At 39.7% G+C, this 25,235-nt stretch overlaps 1 protein-coding gene across 2 annotated transcripts in view; it reads right to left on the bottom strand.

The window, feature by feature from the left end:
• The window catches only part of PDCD1LG2 (programmed cell death 1 ligand 2), a 57,870-nt gene extending 33,853 nt beyond the window's left edge, over positions 1-24,017 (bottom strand). Inside the window, exons 1-3 of one of the 2 annotated variants that reach the window (XM_020904551.2) lie at positions 23,643-24,017; positions 11,610-11,675; positions 3,613-3,918 (exon numbers count right to left, since the gene is read on the bottom strand). In XM_020904551.2, the coding sequence (XP_020760210.2) occupies positions 3,613-3,918; positions 11,610-11,675; positions 23,643-23,661 (391 nt within the window). In that variant the 5' untranslated portion in view covers positions 23,662-24,017. The remainder of the gene's footprint in view (positions 1-3,612; positions 3,919-11,609; positions 11,676-23,642) is intronic. The other variant, XM_070480444.1, reaches the window with a different exon arrangement.
• Positions 24,018-25,235: the final 1,218 nt, after the last annotated feature.

Here is a 25,235-nt window from a genome sequence, read left to right as displayed (position 1 = left end):
AGCCACGACTACCAAAGCCCATGTGCCTTGAACCTGTGCTTCGCAATAAGAGAAGCCACTACAATGAGAAGCCCACACACCACAACTAGAGAAAGTCCACATACAGCAACAAAGATCCAGTGCAGCCAATAAATAATAAATAAATATGATTGAAAAAAAAGAAAAATACATATACTCTACTCTAATGGTCAGAACTTTTCTTTTTATTAATATTCCTTAAATATCAGTTCTCATTACACTTCTACAGAATTTCATCCTAATGCAACATGTTTGATCACTCCTTCGGTGGTTATCCTTTTGTTTCTTTGCAACAACAAAAATATATAGCTATTGAAATTAAATTTTTTTCTTGTGACCATGAGGCTTTAAGTGTTCAAATTTTTCTTCAGCACCGAGGTCTAATTTCCATTATTATCAGCACATGTAAAATCAAAACAAATATTATGAATATTGACAATTATTAAACATAAGAAAAGTTTACTGGAAATGTATCTCTTAATGGGATGGATGAGATTCTCATTTTCTATCTGTGCATGAGGATGCAAATGACTTAATGGTTGGAATGAGACAAACTCCAGAATCAATTCTATTTCTGTTTTTCATTTTTTGTAGCTATAAGGGCTAAGGAATCTTGCTCATATGAATAAGTAGGTGGGCATGGAAGGAGTTCAATTATAGTGATACTTCATTCTTTGAAAGCCTACGATTTATATAACAAAAGTACTTCATTTTTTTATTAGCTATTAATTCTATTAGGGACTCCTTCAATTTTGCTGAAAACAGAGAATTTGATACTTCCTGGTTTGCTGAAGGATTTGTTAGTCATTACAATTTGGTAAGATATCAGTATTTCCAGTCATTCTTTTGTTTGGCACTATGGAAGTTTTCACACCTCGGAGCAAAGCACTATATTCATGATGGTTAAGAAGCAGGCTTTATATGAAGTGGGTAAAGCAAAAATAAAACAGGAAGTGTTTTAGGGGAACCCCAAGAGCTTTGCCTGGAAGGCACATTCTCAGGCACAGTCAATTTAGGGAAAGAGTATTTGAGGAAGATGAACATCTAGAAACTAAGTTCCTAAAACTGTCTATGTGTATGCATCCCATAGAAAGTCTTTGCGATCCCATATAGTCTAACTGGACAATCATTAAAGGTATAAGGTATTAAGAATTAATTAATTAAGGTTTGAGTCATCCTGTCGAGTCATCCCTGGTCTAGGTGAGGAAGCAGGAAGAGTGCCTTCCCATGGAAGAGGGACAACTCTCAGCTAGAGCAAGAAAGATTTGGACTGGTGTCAAATTGCCCAAAGACCCTAGATGCGTTAAAGCACGCCCACAAAGATCAACAAACACAGGGCAGTGATTTTGGGGTGCAGATATCCAAGAACACTAGGAGATCGTGAGGATGTTAAGCTCTCTCTCCTCCCACTGATTAAACTCAGACTAACGTCAATGTCTGGAGCTCCTCCCAGCTGACTGTAGAAAATGCAGTAAAGGTAGAAGGAGGTTACATCCAGGCTGAGGGCTTTCTTGATGATTCACTGTTAGCTGAGGTGTAAGAAGGCACCATCCTTGCGGTAACTGAGGGTCTTTGAACCAAACCTCTGGACACCCACCATATGCCAGGCATCATGTTCAATTTTTTATGTTACCTCTTTTAATTTTTACAGTAATCTTATATGGTAGATGCTACTATTCCTAATCTTTTACAAATAAGAAAAATTCCAGATTATGATAACCTCAGATATGCAGATGACATCACCCTTATGGCAGAAAGTGAAGAAGAACTTAAGAGCCTCTTGATGAAAGTGAAAGAGGAGAGTGAAAAAGTTGGTTTAAAACTCAACATTCAGAAAACAAAGATCATGGCATCTGGTCCAATCACATCATGGCAAATAGATGGGGAAACAATGGAAACAGTGACAGACTTTATTTTGGGGGGCTCCAAAATCACTGCAGATGGCGACTGCAGTCATGAAATTAAAAGACGCTTGTTCCTTGGAAGGAAAGCCATGGCCAACCTAGACAGTATATTAAAAAGCAGAGACATTACTTTGCCAACAAAGGTCCATCTGGTCAAGGCTATGGTTTTTTCAGTAGTCATGTATGGATGTTAGAATTGGACTATAAAGAAAGCTGAGAACTGAAGAATTGATGCTTTTGAACTGTGGTGTTGGAGAACTCTCTTAAGAGTCCCTTGGACAGCAAGGAGATCCAACCAGTCCATCCTAAAGGATATCAGTCCTGAATATTCATTGGAAGGACTGATGCTGAAGCTGAAACTCCAATACCTTGGCCACCTGATGTGAAGAACTGACTCATTGGAAAAGACCCTGATGCTGGGAAAGATTGAAGGCAGGAGGAGAAGGAGATGACAGAGGATGAGATGGTTGGATGGCATCACCGACTCGATGGACATGAGTTTGAGTAAGCTCCGGGAGTTGGTAATGGACAGGGACGCCTGGAGTGCTGCAGCCCATGGTGTCACAGAGTCGGACACATCTGAGCGTCTGAACTCAGACTGACTGATGAAAATCAAAATAACCCACTCAAGGTCACAAGTGAAAACAACATTCACCCTCATGTATAATTATACCAGTTTGTCCTTCTTTATACCAGATTGTAAAATCACACCACAGCTGTCAAGGTCAATGGTCTTTAGGGAACAAAATTAGGAGACTCTTCAGAAGACAGAACAGATCCTCTGAGGTTTAGTGACAGAGGAAAACTGATATAGTTTACCTCAGAACAGTTGGTAAAGGCTGAGACACACAAGCCGATTAACAGAGCCAAATATACTCTCTATAGTTGTTATGTCTTTCCTCAAGTGACCTTTCCCAGAACAAACAGCAACTTGAAGATTCTCTTCTGATTTAGGCTTTTGGCTCATGTTGTGGTAGAGAGAGCCCTCAACACAGAGGAATGAAGACAGCTACTGAACTGGCTCCCTCAGGCTACCCGTTTCAGTTCTCTGAACTTCAGCTGTTTTCTGTGCAATAGATAAGACTGAGGCCTGAGTAGCATTTCTCAAACATTTTAGACTATGACCCAGAGTGAGTAAGAATTCATTATACCAGAAGCCAAGACGCACACCCACATGTGTGCGTGCGCACACACACACCCCCTCTGAAATAGTTTATGATGCCCTGATATATTCAATTCTATTCATTTATTAATTTTACTGGAAAACCCACTTTTGTCACTCTTTAAATTGATATTTTAAACTTTTACTTTTAATGGGTGGTAAATTATGGTTTAAAAAACTCTGGACTCTGAAAGAGCAGTATAACATCAAGCCAATATCATTCCTGTGAAGTAGGCAAAACTTACCTTTGGTACCCTCCCAACTTACAGGGAGTCATTTTCCTGGCTTTCTCTAGACCCATTTTATTCCCTTTACCCCTATTTACCCTCACCTCCATTGCTTTATACCTATATATGAAAAACTACTTCTGAGCAGGTGCTTTTGTCTTCTCTGAGGTAGCTTTTTCTGTTTATAATCATCATCCCAGTTTTTGCTTGGGCTAGATTCAGTGGACTTGTTACTTGCAACTAATACAGGTCCTACATTGGAGAGGTGCCTCCATGGATCCCAGTCCCTGAAATTACTCACCTTTGACTTTCAGCGTCAGGTACTTGTAGTCCCAGGCAATCCCATAGATGATCAGGCAGTGGTACTGCCCTGCATCCTTCAGCTGGATTTGGGGGATGAGGAACAAGGCCTTCCCCAGAGGCAGCTGCTCCTCCAGCAAAGTGGCTCTTTCACTGAGCAAAACTGTATCATTTTCCACTTTTTGCAATCTGGCTTTTAAAATTCCGAGTTCCACATGACCTCCAGTGTCAAAATCACACTCCAAGGTCACATTGCTGCCGTAGTCTACCACGTACATTTCCTTTGGGACGGTCACTGTGAACAAAGCTGAACAGAAGATAAGACATTCTCCCATTGTCTGCCTTCACATTTCAGTTCTGTTCAGAGTGGGGGAGCTGAGGAGACCCGTACAACCTCTGTTTCCCAGGAGACACCTATCATTATCTGGGCATTTGCAGAGGTTCCTCTATCCCTTGCCCCATCCACTTTGGGGAAGAGTGTAATTCTTGATCCCTGCTCTGAGGTAGTTCTTGCCTCTCAACACTCCTCACCCGTACAGCTGACTGCCCTCCTGCTCCCATTATACAAGCTCAGTTTCTTTATATGGATCAAATTACATCATTCCCTGCCAAATTCTACCTCCTCTCAGCAGAGACAGTAATAATGACAACTATCAACTGTTGAAATCTTACTAGGTGGTGGGCCTCTGCTAACACATGATCTCTTTTAGTCTCCCCAGCAAGCCAGTGAGGTAGAGCTATCATCTTTTTAGAAAATGAAACTGACACAGAATGGATAAACAACTTGCCTAAGATTGCACAGCCACGATCAGACCTAGGTATTTCTAAGTTCAAGTGCTGTTTGTTGACCACCACATCATACAAGCCAACTGTAGAAATGTCTTTTCTACTAATACTTAATGTATATCTACTATGTGTCAGCCACTGTTCTAGGCTCTAAACCATATCATTCAATATTGAAAATGCAACCACAAAAGATTAATAATCATTAGTTTTATAGTTGAAGAAACTGGGTCCAAGAGGTTTGTTTCAGGATGAACAATTAGTAAGGTTAGAATTCAGAGCCAGTCAGATGGTTAACTTCAAAATCTATAGTTTTTGAAACAGTAGTTCCCAAACTGTGAGGCATATACCTCAAGAAGAATGCACAATGATTTTAGATATGAAAGAATCAAGGCCCAAAGGGAGTTGGGTTTATTCTCTCTTCAATTCTATTTCAATCTTTCAAATTACACACAATTTGCAACTAGACTTTCACATCTCTAACAATGATTATTTTTCCTTTTAATAAAACAAGAAGCTCTCAGGCAGATACTATCAGGGTAGACTTTAAAGCACCACTTTACTTTTATAGAGTTTATTTTTGCTCATATCTTCTATTTACTAGTACCATTGATACTGGTTTTCCATTTACCACAGGGGTAGATTGTTTTGTTCAAAAAATAAAAGCTCAGTTAATTTAGATAATTCTATAAAAACAGTAGCGCAAAGAGTAGTCAAACATGGCAAAACTAATGAAAGTAGTGTATGCATGAATAAATTGTGAGAAACTGTACAAAATTACGCTGTTTCCATCAATAATGAATGGACAGTCATTAAGACTGAGTGTACGATCTCGAAGTAGCTTCTGAATTATTATAGAAGATTAGAGCAAATTATGTTCTGTAGGACTTGCTTCATTAATCCATTCATTTAATTAATTTCAAACTTTCATTTAACAAATATTTAGGGATGGCTTCTAAGAATACACTATTCAAGGGGTTGCTTCCACATAAAACACAGTATGAAAAGAGCTTGGAATTTAGTGCTAGATGAACCTGGGTTCAAATTCTGAGTATATCCAGATTATGAACACTTTGATCTTGATCACGTCATTAAACTTCTATGAGTCTCGGCCTCTTTATCTACAAAGGTCCAAGGTTAAATCTACTTGTCAGCAGTGTGGTGAAAACTACATAAACAGCACAAAGTGACTTATTTTGGCAGGTAGTAGGTAGTCAGCAAACATTGGTTCCTTTCTTTTCTACCATGCTTTAGTTCTTGAGAAAGTGGTATTCTGACCATCCTGGACAACAGATTTCACAGTAAAAATAGTTTGGGGGTTTTCAGCTGCTTGAATGATTCACATTGAAATTCTCTTCTGACTGGAGTTTTTCCTCCTACCATCCTGCAAATCTTTGAAGGCAGTGCAGGTTGAATTTGTTTTGGTGTCTCCAGTGCACATACTAAATTCTAGTTAAAGGTTTAACATATAAATAACAAAAAAAGGAGGAGAGGAAGGAAAAAAAAACAAGGATGAGCCTACCCATACTTGCAAAGAGTAGGACATGACTGAGAGACTGAGTATGCATGCACCCATATTCACTTCTGTTTTCCTCTCATCAAACTGCATTTTGCCCTAAATTGCACAAACTGGCATTCTTATTCACCCCCCAATGCACCTGTTAGTGTAGTGCACAAATATGAGTTTTATTAAAAATAAGTGATGAGTTTATATCTTTCTTCCAAACCCTGTTTTAACCACAACTACAACATGAATGTGCCTTTCTAACAGAAAGGGGTTCACATCTGCCTGGTATTTTTTTGTGCAGAATGGGGGTCGGGGCAGTGTTTCCGTATAAAACAAAGCTAATTAAGCTTCCATTCTCTTGGCCATATTGAGAAGACTCTGGGATGATACATGTGAAAAAAGACACTGTGCTTCTAAATTTCCCACATGATTCCATTTTGTGGAATGCCCTGAACACTTGTAATAACCCTCTCCGAAGTCTCCATAATAGGATACTCCTAAAAGTAGATTCCTAGAATCATCTCCAAATATTTGTTATTAAGTCCTCTTATAACTAAAACAGAGCTACCTGTTATGAAATCTACTCTGCCCTGAAGAGTAAAATATTTATTTATTCACTCGTCAAATACGTATCTTCTATGTGCCTGGTTTAGAAATTTATACTACTTTTACTCTCTTCATAGTACTTCCTTCTCTTTTATTATACAATAAAAAAAGAACAAGAAACAAGATAAAACAAGAAACAGGGAAGAGAAATGGGGCTTGCATGGAAAGTTACTTGCTGAGTCTGAGATTTAACAAGAATCAGAGGACTTTGGCGTAGTCTCTATTGGATTTATTTAGCAAATTTATTTACCACACTTACACTTTCTTCTCGTGAGAGAAGGAACACCTGTAACTTCCTCTGGAACTCCCCACAGCATACAGCAGAACTCCCCTCTTCACTGTCTGGGCCTTTGACAAAAATCCATTTTCTGCTTGCTTTTCTCCTCTGCCTTTTACAGTGTGTATATGTATATACACACATGGAACTCTTTATGGAAGCATAAAGTGTGCTATCTCTCAGACAGGTGACATTTTCCAGCTAACATTCACAAGAGGAAAGGGCAATTGGCAAACATGAGTCATGTATCTGAGTCACCCAGAATAACTAGAAGATTGTTAGGTGGTCTAATTTTGCCACAATTGAAGTTTCTAAGACATGCAAAGCTTTCAGCTTGATTACTTGATATAAAATGACAAGTTTAGGAATGCAATACACTTTTGCAATCCTAAAATATTCTTACTTATCGTTAATTACAGAGGAAATCAAAACACTCTTGCAAACAATTCTGTGAAGAGGTTTTTCTCAAGCTTGGCCGCATATTAGAGTCACTAATGAGAGGACCTCAACCTTAGCCATAGTTGGTATCAACTGGGAAGCTTTTAAAACATACTAATGCTCAGACCCCACTTTGTATCCTATAAAATTAAATTCTAATCACTTTGTGAGGCCAGCATCAACTAAAAATAATTTCCTGGGAGTTTCTAATGTGCAAGGAGCATTGAGAAACCATTGGTTAGACAAATAAAACACCTGCACTTGCAAACATCTTCTACAATCCTGCCATTCAAAGTGTTGTCCTCAGTTTTCTTAGGCAGCTAGTTAGGAATGCAGAATCTCAGTCCTGTCCCAGGACCTAAAGAAGCAGAACCTGCATTTTAACGAGGCTGGGGGATTCAAATGCATATTAACATTTAAGAAACAGTTATAACACTGGTTTGTATTTGGTCTGTTGTATAAGATAGAGTGATAGTTAACATTTAGTAAACACGAGGAACCAGACACTAGGCTAAACTGTACATCTCATTTGATGTCCCCAAAGCTGCAAGACTGGAGTCACTGCACTCATTTTACAGATGGGGAAACTGAGGCTTAAAGAAAAGATACAACTCGCCCAGAATGAAAAAGTGGGAGCTCATGGAGTTGGAATTCACATTCATATCTCTGTGCACTGAAAGCCTGTACTTCTAACAGATATGACTATATATCTACTGGCCTGTGTATATTACATACATAAATGAAACAGATATACTTTTCAGCTTTATACTAAGTAAAAGACATTTGTGTTCTATTTCATATGTCGCATGGTTATTAAACTAAATTTCAATATAGGACTGAACTCCTGATGTCATCAGACAAAGGAGAACACTGGAAAAGTTTCCACAACTGCAAAACTAAGCAGACAAAATATTCATTTGGTCATCTTGAGTAAATTAAAGGGTGAAGGATGTGTCTAGAGCATGAACAATTAATACATGAAGGTTCTTTAGACAGATGAAAATAGCTGACTTGAGTAATGCTAGAGCCTTTTTGAAAGTTCTTGGGAGAAGTTTGCATTTTATTTGCAATCAGGAGTCAGCACCTGTCATATCTCCAGGAAACACAAAACAATTTATTTGCATTAACTCCCAAGATAGCTTCCTCTTTAAGCTAATTTTATACTTTTCTTCTGCATTAACAACAGAAACTTAAATGTTTACAGACTTCCTACCTAAGGGATTTGAAAAGTGAGGATGGGTCTAGACAGGGAGGTGAGAGGAGACTGCTTTACACAGCCAGTCTTCAGAAAACTCTAGTTACTGGTTCTGGATAGATGCTGCTCTGGACACCTGACTCATGCACTCCTCTTTGCAGGAATGCTGCATGAGACATCTTGTCTACTTGAAATCCTTTCCCCAACCTGATTCTTTTGCTTTGTATATCTCAGGGATCAGCAGATGTAGTTTTGAAAGCCAGCTATAACCTAGGCAGAATGACCCAGGGTGTGGTCCCTCTCCTAGAGAGATGTCAAGTACCATCCTGGCCATGTGCCTCCTGGGTTTTATTCTTCTCAGACAGATGAAGAAAGAAGGACACATCAATGAGAGACATAAGATTGGGGTTACTTTTTCTTCCAAGACATGACAAAGTACAAAAATAAATATTTTTCCTTGAATGTGTCTAAGAAGGTTTTGAAATGAAAATATAAGGAAAAAAAACTGAACTACAACACTACAGTAATAAAAGAGTGATATGAGTGAAAGTATATATACATAGATCAATAGAACAGACAGAGGGTCCAGAAAAAGACTCACATAAAAAGAGCCAATTGATTTTTTTTTTACAAAGGTGCAAAGGCAGTCAATGGAGAAAAGATAGTCTTTTCAATAAGTGAACAAATGGGACTGGAGCAACTGGATGTCCATATACCAAAAAGAAAAATCCCAATCTATACTTCACAGTATACAAAAATCAACTGAAGGTGGATGGCAAACCTAAATGTAAAGTGTACAACTATAAAATGTTTAGAAGAAAACATAGAAGAAAATCTTTCAGGTCGTGGGTTAGACAAAGAGTTATTAGATATGATTAGACATCAGGGGGAAAAAATTGATAAATTGGATAGCTTCAAAATTAAAATCTCTCCTCTGCAAAAGACACTGTTAAGAGAATGAAAAGATGAGCCACAGACTGGGAGAAAATATTTGCATATCACATATCTGATAAAGAATTTGTATCTGGAATACATAAAAAACTCTCAAAACTGAAAAATAAGAAAATAACCCAATTAAAAATGGTCAGTGATTTGATATGCACTTAAGAAGATATATGGATGGTCAATAGGTACATGAAAATATGCTTATCATTACCAGATACTAGGGAAAGGCAGGTTAAGCCACAATGAGATACTTTTATACACCTATTAGAGTGACTTTAAAAACAAAAATGACAATGTCAATACCAAGTGATGTCAAGGATGTGGAACAATTAGAACTCTCATACTTTGCTGGCAGGAATGCAAAAACAGTATAGACACTAAGAACAGCTTGATGGTTCCCTATAAAGTTAAATATATATTTAATGTATGCCTCAGCAATCCCACTCCTAGGTATTCACCCAAGTGAAATGAAACTCTATGCGTCCACAAAAACCTATATACAAATGTTTAGAGCAACTATATTTATAACTGCCAAAAACAGGAAACAACCCAAAAGTCCCTCAGCTGGAAAATGAATAAACAAAATGTGGTGCATACATACAGTGTGATACTAATAAGCAACAAAAAGGAATGAACTACTGATTCATATAACAATATGGATAAATCTCAAATACACTGTGATAAGTGAAAGAAGCCAGACAAAAAGAATGTCTTAAAATGATCCCATTTATATAACATGCTGGAAAATTTAACACTATCGGATAGAGTTGGGGGATGGCTGAGGGACGGTCTTCGGTTGTTTGGAGACGGAACTGTTCTGGGTCTTGACTGTGGTAGTGCCTATATGACTATGTGTGTGCATCTGTGCTCAGTCATGTCCAGTTCTGCAGCCCCCTAGACTGTAGCCCACCAGGCTCCTCTGTCAAGGGAATATCCTGGCAAGAATACTGGAACGGGCTGCCATCTCCTATTCTAGGGCATCTTCCTGACCCAGGGATCAAACCCATGTATCCTGCATTGTCAAGTGAAGTCTTTACCACTGAGCCACCTGGGAAGTGGCTATATGATTACGCATATGTCAAAACTCATAGATGCTTCTATTTTTAAAAAGTATACATTTTTACTTTATGTCAATTTAAAGGTTAGTAATTTTAAAATGAAAATATTTTCTGATAGCTTTTCACTTCACACTTTAAATTATTTTACAGATAACACAGTAGACCATCCACAGAGCATTCATATAAGGAACGAGTTAATTTCACACCTGTCTCTGAAAATCCCAGCTGGGCAGGGTCCCTTAGGAAGAAAATATCAAGTGTTCATTTAGCTGCCACTGCAAGGGCAGGGCTGGAGTAAGCAGAATATTGGGGTGTTCTCCAAAGATGGCCCCAAGTCAATGACTCTAGTGCCAGACCCTGCTGAGCAACTCAAGGGAGGGGGAGGAATGCTACTGGGCCTGGAAGAGAGGGAAAAGCTCCTCAAAAATTTATCAGTGCCAAAAAAGGCATTCTTTCTCAGTCAAAGGCAGCATGTTGGATGACTTCCCATGGGATTGGGGCTGCTATTACAGAGGACCTAATTCCTTGTGTCCATCTCTGTCTTCTTCTCTTACATATTGGTGTTCACCACTATAAAGAGCTCATGATCCTGCCTGAACACGTGAATGGTCTGAACTGCCTTTCTCAGGAAACTCTGAAACTGCTTTCCTCCTTGCCATCTATGCCCTCGAGTAGAGTATCTTTCTTCAAAATCCAAAGGCATAGCCTAAGGTTCATTTTTCATTTAGATGCAAGGAAGACTCTGATTTCCCAGTTCAAGTAACCCACATTAATGTGTGAATGACCAATGGCTGCTACTGTTGCTTTTTAATAGAGGAAGTGTCCCTGACAGAAGAGAAAAGGACAGCTGCTTGGCATCTCATCTTTCAGGACACTTAACCCATGTTCTCTTGGGTCATTTCAGCGATGCATGGTCTGAATGGTCCTGTCATCTTGTTACTACATTTACTGGAGAGTGGGGATAGGCAGACCAATATTATCAGTCCCTGTTTCTGTAAGATAGGGAAACAGGTGTGCACAAGCCACCCTGGGCACCATTCTTTTGACTGTGCTTGTTATAGCTGGCAATCACCCTTTCTCTTAAAGAAAGTCTGTAGCCCAAGGACCACATTCTCATCCTCAGCTTCAGCTAGGGGTCATCATCTGTTCCTCTTTCTCAGGACCCTCCCCAGACTTTGACTTTTCTTACCTACTGTCTGTTGAAGCTGCATTCCCAGGCTCAAAATTAGTAGGAGGAACATGTTCTGTACCGGATCTGAAACAGACAATTGAAAGTCTCAGAGCCTTCTGCAGTTTTACTGGACCTCATGATCTGGTCATTTGCTCACTCCTGAAAACAATGAAATGACTGTAAACAAATCTTTGGGGAGGCAGCGGACTGTAGTAGAGTAGAGTTAGGAAGAAAAGTTAAAGGCTGATTGCCTAGAGGAGATGAGAGATAGGGTAAGAAGAAGTGAGGCACTCTATCGATCCAAATTAGAAGCTCTTCTTCCTTTTCTTGCAAACTTTTCTGAGTATGAACCAGTCCTCATGACTGGTAACCACAAAAGCTGGTCATCTGCACCTCTTTGTTTCTTCCATAGTTTGAGTGCAGGCCTTTGAAAGTCAGTCTTGTTCATCAAATGGATACTGTACACCATCATTTCCAGCTGGACTGCAACTCTGGGAACAGAGCTAGATACTCTATAAAAACTTGCTAGTTGACTGAGCAGGTAAAGTTGTCAAGCTCTTTAGAATGCTGTGATCTAGTACACCCATCACTTGAAGGACCTGTTACTAAGTACTGAGAGAGTGCCATAGCTTAGTCCTGCTTCACCTCCTGTGCTTCCATTTTTGCTCACAAACTTTCCCACTTAAGGACTTCTCACAGCTAAAGCAAAAGGGACAGGGTATAACACTGTCAACTTCTTTGTCCTCAAAGAGGCTTTAAATTTTATTGGCCTTGGAAGCATTTCTTCAAGGGAAATTAATCAGTCAGAGCCATACATCTGAATCAGGTAAAAGCAGAGCTGCTCCGAATACAATGGAAAACCAGTGAAGGATTTGGATCAGGAGAATGATATGACCTCATTTACATTTTCAAAAGAGGACTTGGTTTTGGTGTAGACAATAGACTACTGTTGTGAAGGACAGTGGGATGGGCAAGATTGGAAGGAGAACGATCAATAAGGAATTTTTTTGCAGAGATGATAATAGTTTAGACCAGAGCAGTGGGGCCAGTGGAGATGAGAGGTGGTCTGTTGAAGGTTTTTTTCCATTTATACATTTAAAACACTTATTCAACTTTTAAAATTTGTCCTTTAAATTATTAAAATTTTAACAGCTTTATTGGAGTATATTTGACATACAATAGAGGATTATGTGTGTGTATGGGGTCGCAAAGAGTTGGACATGACTGAGCGACTGAACTGAACTGATACATATATATTTAAGACACAGATGATTCAGTGGTACAGCTCAGTGGTTTTTAGTATATTCTATAGAACTGTGCAACCCATACCACTATCCAATTCTGGATCAGTCTCATCACTCCAAAAAGGAACTCCATGCCCATTAGCTGAAACTCCCCAATTCTTCTTCCCTCTTCCTCCAGTCCCTGGCAATCACTAACCTTCTTTCTGTCTCTATAATTGCTAATTCTGGTTATTTTATATAAATACAATCACACAATATGTGGTTTTTTGTGTCTAGCTTCTTTCACTGAGCATATTATTTTCAAGACTCCTCTGTGTTGTAATGCATTACCAGTACTTCACTCCTTTTTATGACAAGCTGAGCACTGAAGAATTGATGCTTTTGAACTGTGGTATTGGAGAAGACTCTTGAGAGTCCCTTGGACTGCAAGGAGATCCAACCAGTCCATCCTAAAAGAGATCAGTCCTGGGTGTTCATGTTAGGACTGATGTTGAAACTGAAACTCCAATACTTTGGCCACCTGATGCGAAGAGCTGACTCATCTGAAAAGACTCTGATGCTGGGAAAGATTGAGGGCAGAAGGAGAAGGGGATGACAGAAGATGAGATGGTTGGATGGCATCACTGACTCAATGGACACGAGCTTGGGTAGGCTCCAGGAGTTGGTGAGGGACAGGGAGGCCTGGCGTGCTGTGGTTCATGGGGTCGCAAGGAGTCAGACACCACTGAGAGGCTGAACTGAACTGAACTGATTATTCTATCAGTGCGTGTTCACACCACATCTTTTTTATCCATTCAACAGTCGATAGATATTTGAGTTGTTTCCATTTGTTGGCTATAAGACTGCTATGAACATTCATGTACAAGTTTTTGTGTAGATATGTTTCTGAATCACTTGAGTATATATGTAGGAGTGGAACTGCTTGGTTAAATGGTAACTCTGTATTGAACTTTTCCAGAAACTGTCCAACTGTTTATCAAATATATGATTTGCAATTGCTCTCTCCCATCCTGTGATTGTCTTTTCAGTTTCTTGATAGAGTTCTTTGAAGCACAGATGTTTTAATTTAATTGTAAAGTACAAATTAATTTTGATGAAGGCTAGTTTAGTTGAAAACTTTCTCTTTTAATTGCTTGTTCTTTAGGTGTCATCTCTAAGAAATCATTGCCTAACCCAGGGTCACAAAGATTTACATCTATGTTTCCTTCTGAGAATTTCACAGCTTTAGTTCTTCTTTTAACATTTTTAACCCAGTTCGAGTTAATTTTTGTAAATGGCGTGAAGTAAGGTTTCATTCATTCATTTGCACGTGGACATCCAATTGTCTCTGCACAATTTGTTGAAAAGAGTATTCTTTTTCCATTGAATTGTCATAGCACCCTCACCAAAAATCAACTGATCTTAAATGCATGGGCTTGGCTCTGAAATCTCAATTCTATTCCATTGACATATATGTCTGTCTTATGTTTGTACCACAGATTGCTGATTATGTGGTAGCTTTATAGTAAGTTTTGAAATTGGGAAATGTGAATCTTCAAACTTGCTTTTCTTTTTTTAAGACATTACTTTTATTATTATTATTTGATGTGTGGCTATTCTTGCTCTCTTGCATTTCCATGTGAATTTTAGGAAAATCTTCTCCATTTCCACACAAGAAAGCAGCTGGAATTTTGATAGTGATTACACTAAATCTGTAGGTCTATTAGGGAATACAGCCATCTTTATAATAATAAGTCTTCTAATCCATGAATGTAGCATGTTTTTCCATTTATTTAAGTATTCAATATTTTTAAAGAAGATTTGATGGGAATTGCTGACAGGTTGAAAATATAGTTTAACAAAAGTAAATAAATCTAGGAAAATTTCCAGGTTTGGGGCTTGAATCACGAGGAATGGACATACTTATTAAAAAGAAGAAAACTAAGAAAGAAGCAGATTCGAGAGCAGAAATCAAGCACTGTATTTGGAATATCTTTGGTTTGAAATGACTATTAGACTCCAAGTAAAGATGTTTAGTAGGTAGGTGGACAACTGGTGGTCCAAAGTTTAGAGCAGAGATACACATTTGGGAGTCACTAATGCCTAAGTGTTACTTAAAGCCATAATACTGCATGGTGTCTCCTAAAGAGAGACAGAGAAGGAACAGTGTCAAAGGATTGAGATATGGGGCATTCCAACATTTATGGGTCTTTGAGGGGGGAATACTAACAAAGAGAACTGGGAGAACGAGTATAAAGGCAAATTAAGCCTCTCTTATTTTCTATATTCTGATGATTTGACATCTGCAGTCTTGTTGACTCTAGAGGGACTGCCTTCTCAGGATTAGCCAATTCCTAGAGACAGTAAACAATTTGCCTATTTCATATGCAAATCAACCTATCCAGAGACCTACCTCCAATCACCTCCTTTTGGGGCTTTCATACTCTGGGCCACTATACATATATATATCTCTGCTCTAATCACCTTAGGGCCGATAACAGATTATTCAGTCTAGCCCAATTCCTTCCTATGGAAACCACAGTGAGGGCTCCTGCCCACTTTGCCCCCTCTCCTTCTACCTCCTGTGCAACACTGGTATTGGCCTGTATGGCCCTCTGTGGTGTGCCATGCCCCTTTCTTTTGGGATCTGTGACTATAACAAACTATTTTTTTCAATTACAGTCACCTCCTGATCTGTTGGCTTCACCACTACTAAATAATAATAAAATAACAGATAAAATAATGAACAAAAATTTAAAAATAATAATAATAAAACCTAGAGTTTAAAACATAGAAGGAGGGAGTTATCAGCTGAGCCAAATGCTCCTGAGCACTGGATTTATCAGTATGAAGGTCACAGATGACCCTGATAAGCACAGTATCAGTAGATTTCATACAGATAAAAATAGGAAGTAAGGAAGTGGAGACAACAGAATATGGGCAACTTTTTAGAGAACAGTGCTATAAAAAGGGGAAGAGATATGAGGCAGTAGCTAGAAGGGAATGCAAGGTCCACAGGGGGCTGTATTCTTGTTTTTAATGTAGGGAGGGAGATATTAAAACAGGTAACAACTGGGTATGGTAGTCATGTATGGAACAGTAGTCATGGATGGATGTGAGAGTTGGACTATAAAGAAAGCCGAGCACCGAAGAATTGATGCTTTTGAAATGTGGTGTTGGAGAAGACTCTTGAGAGTCCCTTGGACTACAAGAAGATCCAACAAGTCCATCCTAAAGAAAATCAGTCCTGAATATTCATTGGAAGGACTGATGCTGAAGCTCCAATACTTTGGCCACCTGATGCGAAGAACTGACTCATTGGAAAAGACCCTGATGCTGGGAAAGATTGAAGACTGGAGGAGAAGGGGATGACAGAGGATGAGATGGTTGGATGGCATCACCGACTCAATGGACATGAGTTTGAGTAAACTCCGGGAGTTGGTAATGGACAGGGAGGCCTGGCATGCTGCAGTCCATGGGGTCGCAAAGAGTCGGACATGACTGAGTGACTGAACTGAACTGGGAATAAAATCTAGTGCTTTCCAACAGGAAATGCTCAAGACACACCTTAGCTGGACTTAAAAACCCTCTTCCTTATTGAAAATGCAAATACATCCAGAAAAGATATCATTTTAAGCTGCATCTGTAGCCTAGCACTTTCTGAGCATTTTTGTTTCTACAGTACAAAAGGATAGCATGTAGCATATAGTTCTGGCAACAGAAAGGACTCTGGATTCACCCAATACTGATTCTAACTTCCCCTTCTTCCCTCCCCATCCAAGGGGACTTTCCTTGCACACTGCTTCCTTGAGCCAACTAAGAGACAGTCACTGTCATAAAGGTACTTTCCAACCAGAAGTCTTCTTTCTTCTAAGGATAATGTGCCCCATGCAATGATTAAGAGTTCAGGTTCTAATGTCAGGAAGATCTTGAGTTCAAATTCTGAGTCTACAAATTATTAGCCTCTTCCCTTGTGGCTCAGATGGTAAGGAATCTGCCTGCAGTGCAGGAGATGCAGGATCAATCCCTGGATTGGGAAGAGCCCCTGGAGAAGGGAATGACTACTTACTTCATTATTCTTGCTTGGAGAATTCCATGAACAGAGGAACCTGGCAGGCTACATTCCATGGGATCACAAAGAGTTGGACATGACTGAGTGACTAACACTTTCACTTTCAAGACTTTAGATAGTTTATAAAAACTTCTGTACCCCATTTCCATAAAGAGTCAATAATAATAACTCTTACTTCAAGCCAGAATCCTGGGGGGTCATCTTAAACCTACTCATTTCTCATCTTACACATCCAGTTCATCCCTCAGTCCTATTAATTCTACTTCCTGGATACTTCCTGGATGATGCCTCTTCTTCTCACAGCCCTACTGCTATCACCTTAATTCAGCTTCACATCATTTCTCCTTACACCATAGCATAGTCTCCTCATGTCATTTTCACCTTCTAGTCTTGCTTCCTTCTGTTACATCCTTCTCTATTGGTCACAAATCTTGGAGTTATCCTTGATTCCTATCTTCTCTCACCTACATCTGATTCATGAACAAATCCTATAAGCCATTCTTTCAAATATATCCAGAATCTGACCACATCTCACTGCTTCTATTAATATATCAATCTCAGCCATCATTGTCTCTCATGGTGATTCTAACTTTGGCTTCCTATAGGTGATTCTCAACACAGGAACCAGAGTGAGTCTTTGAAAATATAAGTTGAATCATGTCTGCTCAAAACATTTTGGTGGCTCAATATTTCACTGAGAATAAAATCACAAGTCCCTCCAATAACTCAGATAAGAGAGGCCTCTGTGTTAAGCCCCTCCTGCCATGCTTTAGAAAACCCTACTGTGGCCATGCCCTTTCTGCAGTGTGGGGTGTTTGCTGGGCTGAGAGGTATCATCTGGAGCCGCCCTCAACCTTACCCCACGACCAATTACAATCTGTGTCCTTGGGATGCTAGAATTCCCTGCCCAAATGGCCCTGAGCCCACTTCCAGCCTGTGCAATGCCTTCCTCAGATCCACCCCTTTAAGATTGGATCTTGCTGCCAATGTGCCTATCCCTACCCTTGGATGGTTTCTTTGCTCTTTCTAGTGAGACTGCCTTATATAAAATTGCAACAGCACCACCTCCCCTCTCCCCAGCATTTCTAATTTTCCTTGTCTGTCTCTCTTTCCCAAAACTTTTGTTACCATCAAATTTACCATATAATGTACCTGTTTTATTATATTATTAATATTACCTGCTAGAAGACAGGTAATATCTTCCATTATAATATAATCATGCAAAGGGTAGGGATCTTTGTCTGTTTGCTTACTACTATGCCTTCAGCCATAGAACACAGTCTGGCAATAAGGAAGCACTTAGTTAATATTTATTGGATGAACTATCCCTTTACCTAGCAGGCAGAACAATCTCTTAAAAACTGAATAATCAAACCTAAACCATGTCACTCTTGCTTAAAAGACTTCAACAGCTTCCACTGTTTACAAGGTGATGTCTTCCAGGCTAGACAGGAGATCTTTGTACAGTCATTCTCTGGTATCTTGCAGGGTATTGGTTCCAGGATTGTCTTCAGATACCAAAATCCAGGGATACTCAAGTCCTTATGTAAAGTAGCATAGCATAGCTGGCCATATACATAGGGTTGTAGAGCCCTTTGGATGCAAAAGGTTGACTGCACTTGATTAGGTCCTTATAACTGTGTGCTGAACAGACAAGTGAATGAGTGTTTGTATGCATGACAATTTAGTATCATACTCAGGAATCTTAGTCTACAGACTCCCAATTGACACAATTCTATCAGAGAAACAGAAACTGTATAGTGGCTATTTATTTTGGCTGCACACAAGAACTTTCTATCAAATAGAGCCACACACAATAGAATGGGCCACTCATGCATGGGGAGGCCTCCTTCCTGGAATTATTTAAGTACAGGGTACATGCTGAAACAAAAGTTTCCACAAGAGGTGGAAGGTGATCCCTTTTTAACAGTAAGATTATTGACAAGATTATCTCCCAGAAGAGTGTTTCCACAGGTATCTCAAGCCCCTCACCAACCTCCCTCAAAACACGGCAATCTGGATAAGACTTCTGCCTTCTGGGCTCCTTAGGAGAGACACATTTTCTGAAAACAAAGTGGATTCCTAAAGCATTTAATGTTAGGGAAGTATGAATTCTTTCATACTCAGTCAGGCAGGGCCTGGAAGAATTTATCTGGAGAACTTATGGAGTGCATTGCCTAAATCAATTAACTTGATGCATCATTTACAGAGTGCTGATGTGTGAGGTATTTCTTCGGCCAAATGAGCATTGTGATGACTCTTCTCCACAATGCAATGAACATGTTCAAACAATCACAACCTTCTCTAGCTTTCTCTTTTAAAACTCACCTTTGTTTTGAATATAAATATTTTCCTATGCCTGGTCAGTTGTTCATTTTCATCTTAATTATATACTCCTTATGTACGCATTTGGTTTTGCTAGTCTTTGCATCAAGCAGAGGAAGATTATAGTTATCCTTATATCAGGCAGGGTAGCCTCTAATAAATACTTTGGAATGTGAGTGGAAAAATAGTTTTTAATCAGATAATCAGTTTAGCTGAATTTCTTAATTTCTGGATAATTCTTAATGAAGTTCTGAGAAGTTCTTGATAATTCTGCCTCTGAGCATGTCGTACTAGTTGAGGGCAAGGCAAGTAGTTGAGGGAAGTATGAACTGTTTCATACTCAGTCAGGCAGGGCCTGAAAGAATGACCTAAAATGGAACAGAATGGCATAGGATAAGCTTTGAGAACATTTTCTTGTGGCTCCAGGAGGAGTCAAGAAGGGCCCTCTTGATCAGGAGATGATCAAGCTTGAGAGTGAGAAGAAGTGAAAGCTACCATTTTTAGATTTGTGAAAGGTCCTGCTCAAACTGCTATCCTCTTTCTGTTGTCACCCAGACCACTAGAGAAGCTACTGCTCTTGGTGGCATGGTGGAAGGTTTTAGGAGACAGGAGATTCACTCTTTGCTCTGTCTCTTCTGCCTTAGGAACTTATTCTCCACTTTCTACAAAAGAAGGGGTGAACTAGGTGATTTCCACAGTCCCTTCTATGTGCCATCTATGCAGCTAACAACCAATCTCAACTATTTTGTTTCACCATGTTAGGTAATCCTCAAGTGTGTAACATCCCAAGATTTTTGATGAACCATGAAAACTTTAATATTTTTAGGTATTAATGTGTGATTCCATTTCTAACTACCAAAAGTACTATTGGCATATCAGTAACAAATGATCACGAGTGTCCAAGATAAAGTTAACGATAACTAACACTGGCCTTACTCCAGCTAAAGTCTTTCACTCCTCTCCTCTAAAAGGCATTTAAGAAAGAGACTTAAGATGATATCATAGAGATAATTAATACATTTTAACTTATAAATGTGTATTTATATGAATGTGTGTGTGGTTCAGTCGTGTCCGAGTCTTTGCAACCCCGTGGACTGTAGTCCACCAGGTCCCTTTGTCTATGAGATTATCCCAGCAAGAATGTTACAGTGAGTTGCCATTTCCTCCTCCAGGGTCTCTTCCCAACTAAGGGATCTAACTCATGTCTCCTGCGGCTCCTGCAATGGCAGGTAGATTCTTTACCACTGAGTCACATGGGAAGCCCATATGAATGTGTATATAGACATAAAGCTGAACTTATGATCCGAGACCCAGGTAGACTATCTGTAGACTTAAGACACAATTCTAATGAATTTAACTTAGCGGTTCAAATTTAACTTAAATTCAAATCAACTTTTTAATCAATAAATACTAAGCTCCCATTTTTTGCAAGTTCTTGTATTAGACTGTGAGAATCAATAGAAGGATTCACCTAAGAAAGCATCGCTACCTTTAAAGACATTATAACACAGTCAGAAGGTTAAAACTTGTACACATTAAAAATAAGAATAAGTGGCATAAAATATTTTGCATGAAGATGCAAAAACCCTGGAAGCTGACTGGTAGTGATGGGATTTGAAGTGAGTCTTTGAAGCACTGATAGGAATTGGAGAGCTGGAACAATTTTTGAGGGCATTGCAGACGGCCCAGGAGCAAACACGTAGGGCATGTTGAGGAAGACAATGAAGAGTATAACCTGGCTGGAAATACAATTTGAGAATGTTAAGAGCTTAATACCAGGTAGAGCTGCCAAGAAAGACAGTGATAGTCACTCAAACACTGAGTGAGAATAACAAAGAAGTTTGAAAAGATTAAATCGGAGTTTTTTTTTTCCCCTTTAGTATATAGTGGTGGGAAAGTGGAATTAGAGGCCAGCTACTTGATAAGGGGGTTCACAGTATTCATCCAGAAGTCTGGTAAAGCCCCAGATTTAGGGTCAAAAAAAAAAAAAAAAAAGGAAGAAAGGGAAAGGAAGGAGAAATTTATTATAAGACAACTGACAGGAAAATTGACAAAACAATTGACAAGTGATCAGCCACATGGGAAAGAAAGAGATGCAACAAGTTGATTGTGGTTTTTGAGGCCAGACTGTCAAGACAATATTCATGTTATTGGGAGTGGGGGACAAATATAAGACCAAGAACTCATTTTTAAAGGGAAGATGATGGGTTGAGTTTGAGTCAAGAAGTAAGGCAAGGCAGTCAAGAAAACTGTAGATCTATAGTTTGGGACACTATTTGGGACTAAAGATAAAAAAGTTAATTCTAATAAAAATGTGAGATGATACTAGGGAATAAATTAACTTTCTGAGAGGGAGAGTATAAAAAAAGAGATTACAAAGAAAAAGGCTGAACTCTGAGGAATGCTCCAAAATTTGGAGAATAGAAGTAAGAGACCAGAGAAGAAGGCAGAGAAGAAATTATTTAAGAGTGAGAAGCTTCATTATCACAATATCTCAGAGTCATGGGAGGAAAATCCCAAGAAGCAGAGGGGCTGATAATAGAGAGATCAGGAGAGTAAGAACTGGGAATCAGTCCCAGGGGTATTCGAAAGGGCTGGTGAGAACTGAGGTGATTGGGGCTGGATAAACTTTCAGATTCCTCCATCTATTCTAGAATTCTGCGAGTCGATTTGAAAATTAGCGGAACACAACCTGAGGAAGCCCCACTGCAGAAGACCCAGGATGGGCTATGAGGAGGCCAGGATGCAGTTGCCTCATTACAGGGTAACCCAAGTACGACACAGCTAATGCCGGTGGCATATTTGGATGTTGCCATGTGGAATAAAACTAACACACAACAACCTAAGGATCACTGTCCAATGCATCTAAAAGCAAGTCAGTCTGAAGTATGACTCCTAATACTGTCCCTGAGGAATCTGCTTCACTTCCATCAGCCCCATTGCCTGCTATATATTATGCAAACATCCCACATCTGATGATTTACCTGCCATTTCATCAAATCAACTAATTCAACAACTGAACAAGCACCCAGTGAGAACCTACACATAGACATATGCATATACACTGTGATAGGTACTCGGGATTCAGAGAACCTAAAAGGTGTGTCTTTGCCTACAAGGAGCTGAAGTTTAATGGAAAGGTTCACAGACAGAAGAAATCTGAAAAGACACCTTGAACAGGAAGCAAGGAAGATAAGTTGATGGTGAGAGTTCAGGTAATGAAGGCAAATAGACCAGTTCTGAGTGGCAACAGATACAGTTCATCTATTCATAAACTCTTAGACTTCAAAGGGAGCTTAAAAAACATCCAGGCCAACTGGAATTTAACTCCTGCTACAACTGTCTGAGGGCTTCCCAGGTGGTGTTAGTGGTAAAGAACCTGCCTGCCAATCCGGGAGATATAAGAGCCGCAGGTTTGATCCCTGGGTCGGGAAGCTCCTCTGGAGGAGGACAAAGCAGCCTACTCCAGTGTTCTTGCCTGGAGAATCCCATGCATAAGGAAGCCTGGCAGGCTACAGTCCACAGGGTCACAAAGAGCTGGACATGACTGAAAGGACCTACCACACACGCACAACTATCTGATTACTGCTCACAGTGAATATTCTTACTGTACATTTTATCAATGTATGTCATTCATTTCCTTCCACAGAACCACAGAATTTCAGGGTTAGAAGGCCTTATATGTAGGTAATTTCTTTCAAGTTTCACCTCCTCACTTCAACCATTTCTCACATGAGTTCCTTATCATCTCTGTTCTATTATGTACACATGGGTAGTGACCAATAAATAGCAATAGTGGTTTTCCTTCATTTTGCTAAACTTTCTTTTATCATTTTATGTAGAATAGAAGCCCTTTAGTAGGGCCAAGTCACACTGTTGTTAAATAATGGTTGCCTATAAGTTAATGAGCATGGTTGGGTTTTTTGCTGTGTCCCTCAGCATGTGGGCTCTTCCTTCCCTGACCAGGAATCAAACCTGCAACCCCTGCACAGGAAGCTAGGAGTCTTAACCACTGGACCACCAGGGAAGTTCCAGTTTTGTTTTGTTTTTTAAACAGTTGACTTTTAGAACATATCTTGTAAACACAGGCTACTGTGGAATGTTGACTGCCTGCCAAAGGGTTAATCACAAACAGATGTTGGATGTAAAAAACCAAATTTTTAAGTTCCATTAACCTTCCAAAATTCTAAGCGGAGTGACAATTTCAGGAATATTTCAATTTTTTCCGTTCACACTTATTTTGTGCAGAAGAAAAAAAAACACCTCACTTTTTAAAACTGCTCAACAAGAATAATAAGCATAGGACCAACAAAAGAAATCCTACTGTTTTGAGGACAGGAGGAAATTAGCTTGTTTATGCCCCTGAACACAATTTCTGAGGCAGTTTTTCACATGTCCAATGGGGTGGAGAGAAAATGTGCCTGCACTTACCCGACTGTGGCAGCCTCATCGTGGTCCACAACACCAACTCACAAAACAAGACAATCACAGCCCACGCGATACTCCCATCAGGCCTTGGTGAGGCTTCTCAGGCAAAGACTCAAAAGAAAATAAAACAACACACAGTTGCTCTTTGTCAGATTTCCTCACAGAAGCCAACAAAACAAACAGCCAAAATGAAAATAAAACCCAGGTTGCTGCCGAGACCACTGGGTTCTTTCTAGCTGGCAGAGGGACATACGATGACAGCTGACAGAAAAATATGGAGATAAGGTACATTAAGCAAGAGGAGAAAAGATATCATCCCTATCCAGCTCAGGCTTTCTCTTAACATGAGGACAATTCAAACCAAAACTGATTCTAAGGAACTGATTATAGCCCAGCCTACTGGGAAGTTTTGGTTTCACTTTCAGCGTTGCATGTTCTAGCTACACACCAAGAAGTTTGCATAGATATTATTTGTTTTCTTAGGCTGCTGTAACCAATCACTACAACCTGGGTGGCTTAAAACCACAGACAGTGTACCTACATTTCTCTCACAATTTCGGAGGCTAGAAGTCTGAGGTCAAGGTGTCATGGCCATACTCCTGCTGAAGGCTCCAGGGAAAATGCTTCCTCGCCTCTTCCTACCTTCTGGGGGCTCCTGTCAAACCTTGGCATTCCTTGGCTGCAGCTGATCATTCCAATCTCTGCCTTCATTTTCACCTTATTTATGACCTTATTCCTTGCACATATTCTTCGTGTCCTCTCCTCTTCTTAAAAGAACACCAGCCATTGGGTTAGTGCCCACCCTATTCCAGTATGACCTCATCGTAACTAATTATATCTGCTAACACCCTAGTTTCAAATAAGGTCACATTCAGACGCTCCAGTGGGCATGGAATTTTGGGGGAACACTATTCAACCCGCTACAGAGCTTCATTTCATTCTAGGAGCAACTTGTGGTCTAGATACTGTTAGACCCATGATACATATGAGGAAACAGTTGACATCAAGCAAACTTTCCTCAGTTGCATGGCTGTATTTGAACTCAGGCCTCTGAGGCCCCATTACACCATAAGGCTTTTTAATAGGGAGACTCAAACCTGGTGGCAAGAAAAGGACAACTTGCATACAGTCCTGGAAGACCAACTTCATTCCTATGACCGCGTTTCCCTTGGTTCATAGGACTGAGGTCAGAAGAGACAGGTAGGTTTTCTTAGTCACATTTCTCTGATGTGTTCTAATCCTCTTAACATGTCTTACCTCTAAATCTCCCTTGCCTAACTGTTTTTCTTCTGAAAAAGCAGCATTCTCCTTTCCTCTTTCTCATTCTTTTTACTTCATCTCTTAAAGAAGAAGGGATGAAACATGTAGTAGCTGCAAATAGGAGTGGCTGCCTAGACCCCAAGAATGGGGCTGTGTGGGGAACAGCTTCTCCACCCATAGCTCTAGGCATATATGCTTTCAATGAGAGTTGCCTGCTGTTACTTGACCTCCCTTTGGAGAATGGACGAATGTCCCCTGCAAGACTCTAAAAAGTTTAGCATCTGCGGGGTCCACATACCACCCACCAGAGTTCCTGCCCTTCTTTAGGAGGGAGAT

This window comes from Odocoileus virginianus, chromosome 18 (genome assembly GCF_023699985.2).
Source record: "Odocoileus virginianus isolate 20LAN1187 ecotype Illinois chromosome 18, Ovbor_1.2, whole genome shotgun sequence".
NCBI classification, from domain to species: domain Eukaryota; kingdom Metazoa; phylum Chordata; class Mammalia; order Artiodactyla; family Cervidae; genus Odocoileus; species Odocoileus virginianus.
This window is presented reverse-complemented; position numbering and strand designations above follow the sequence as displayed.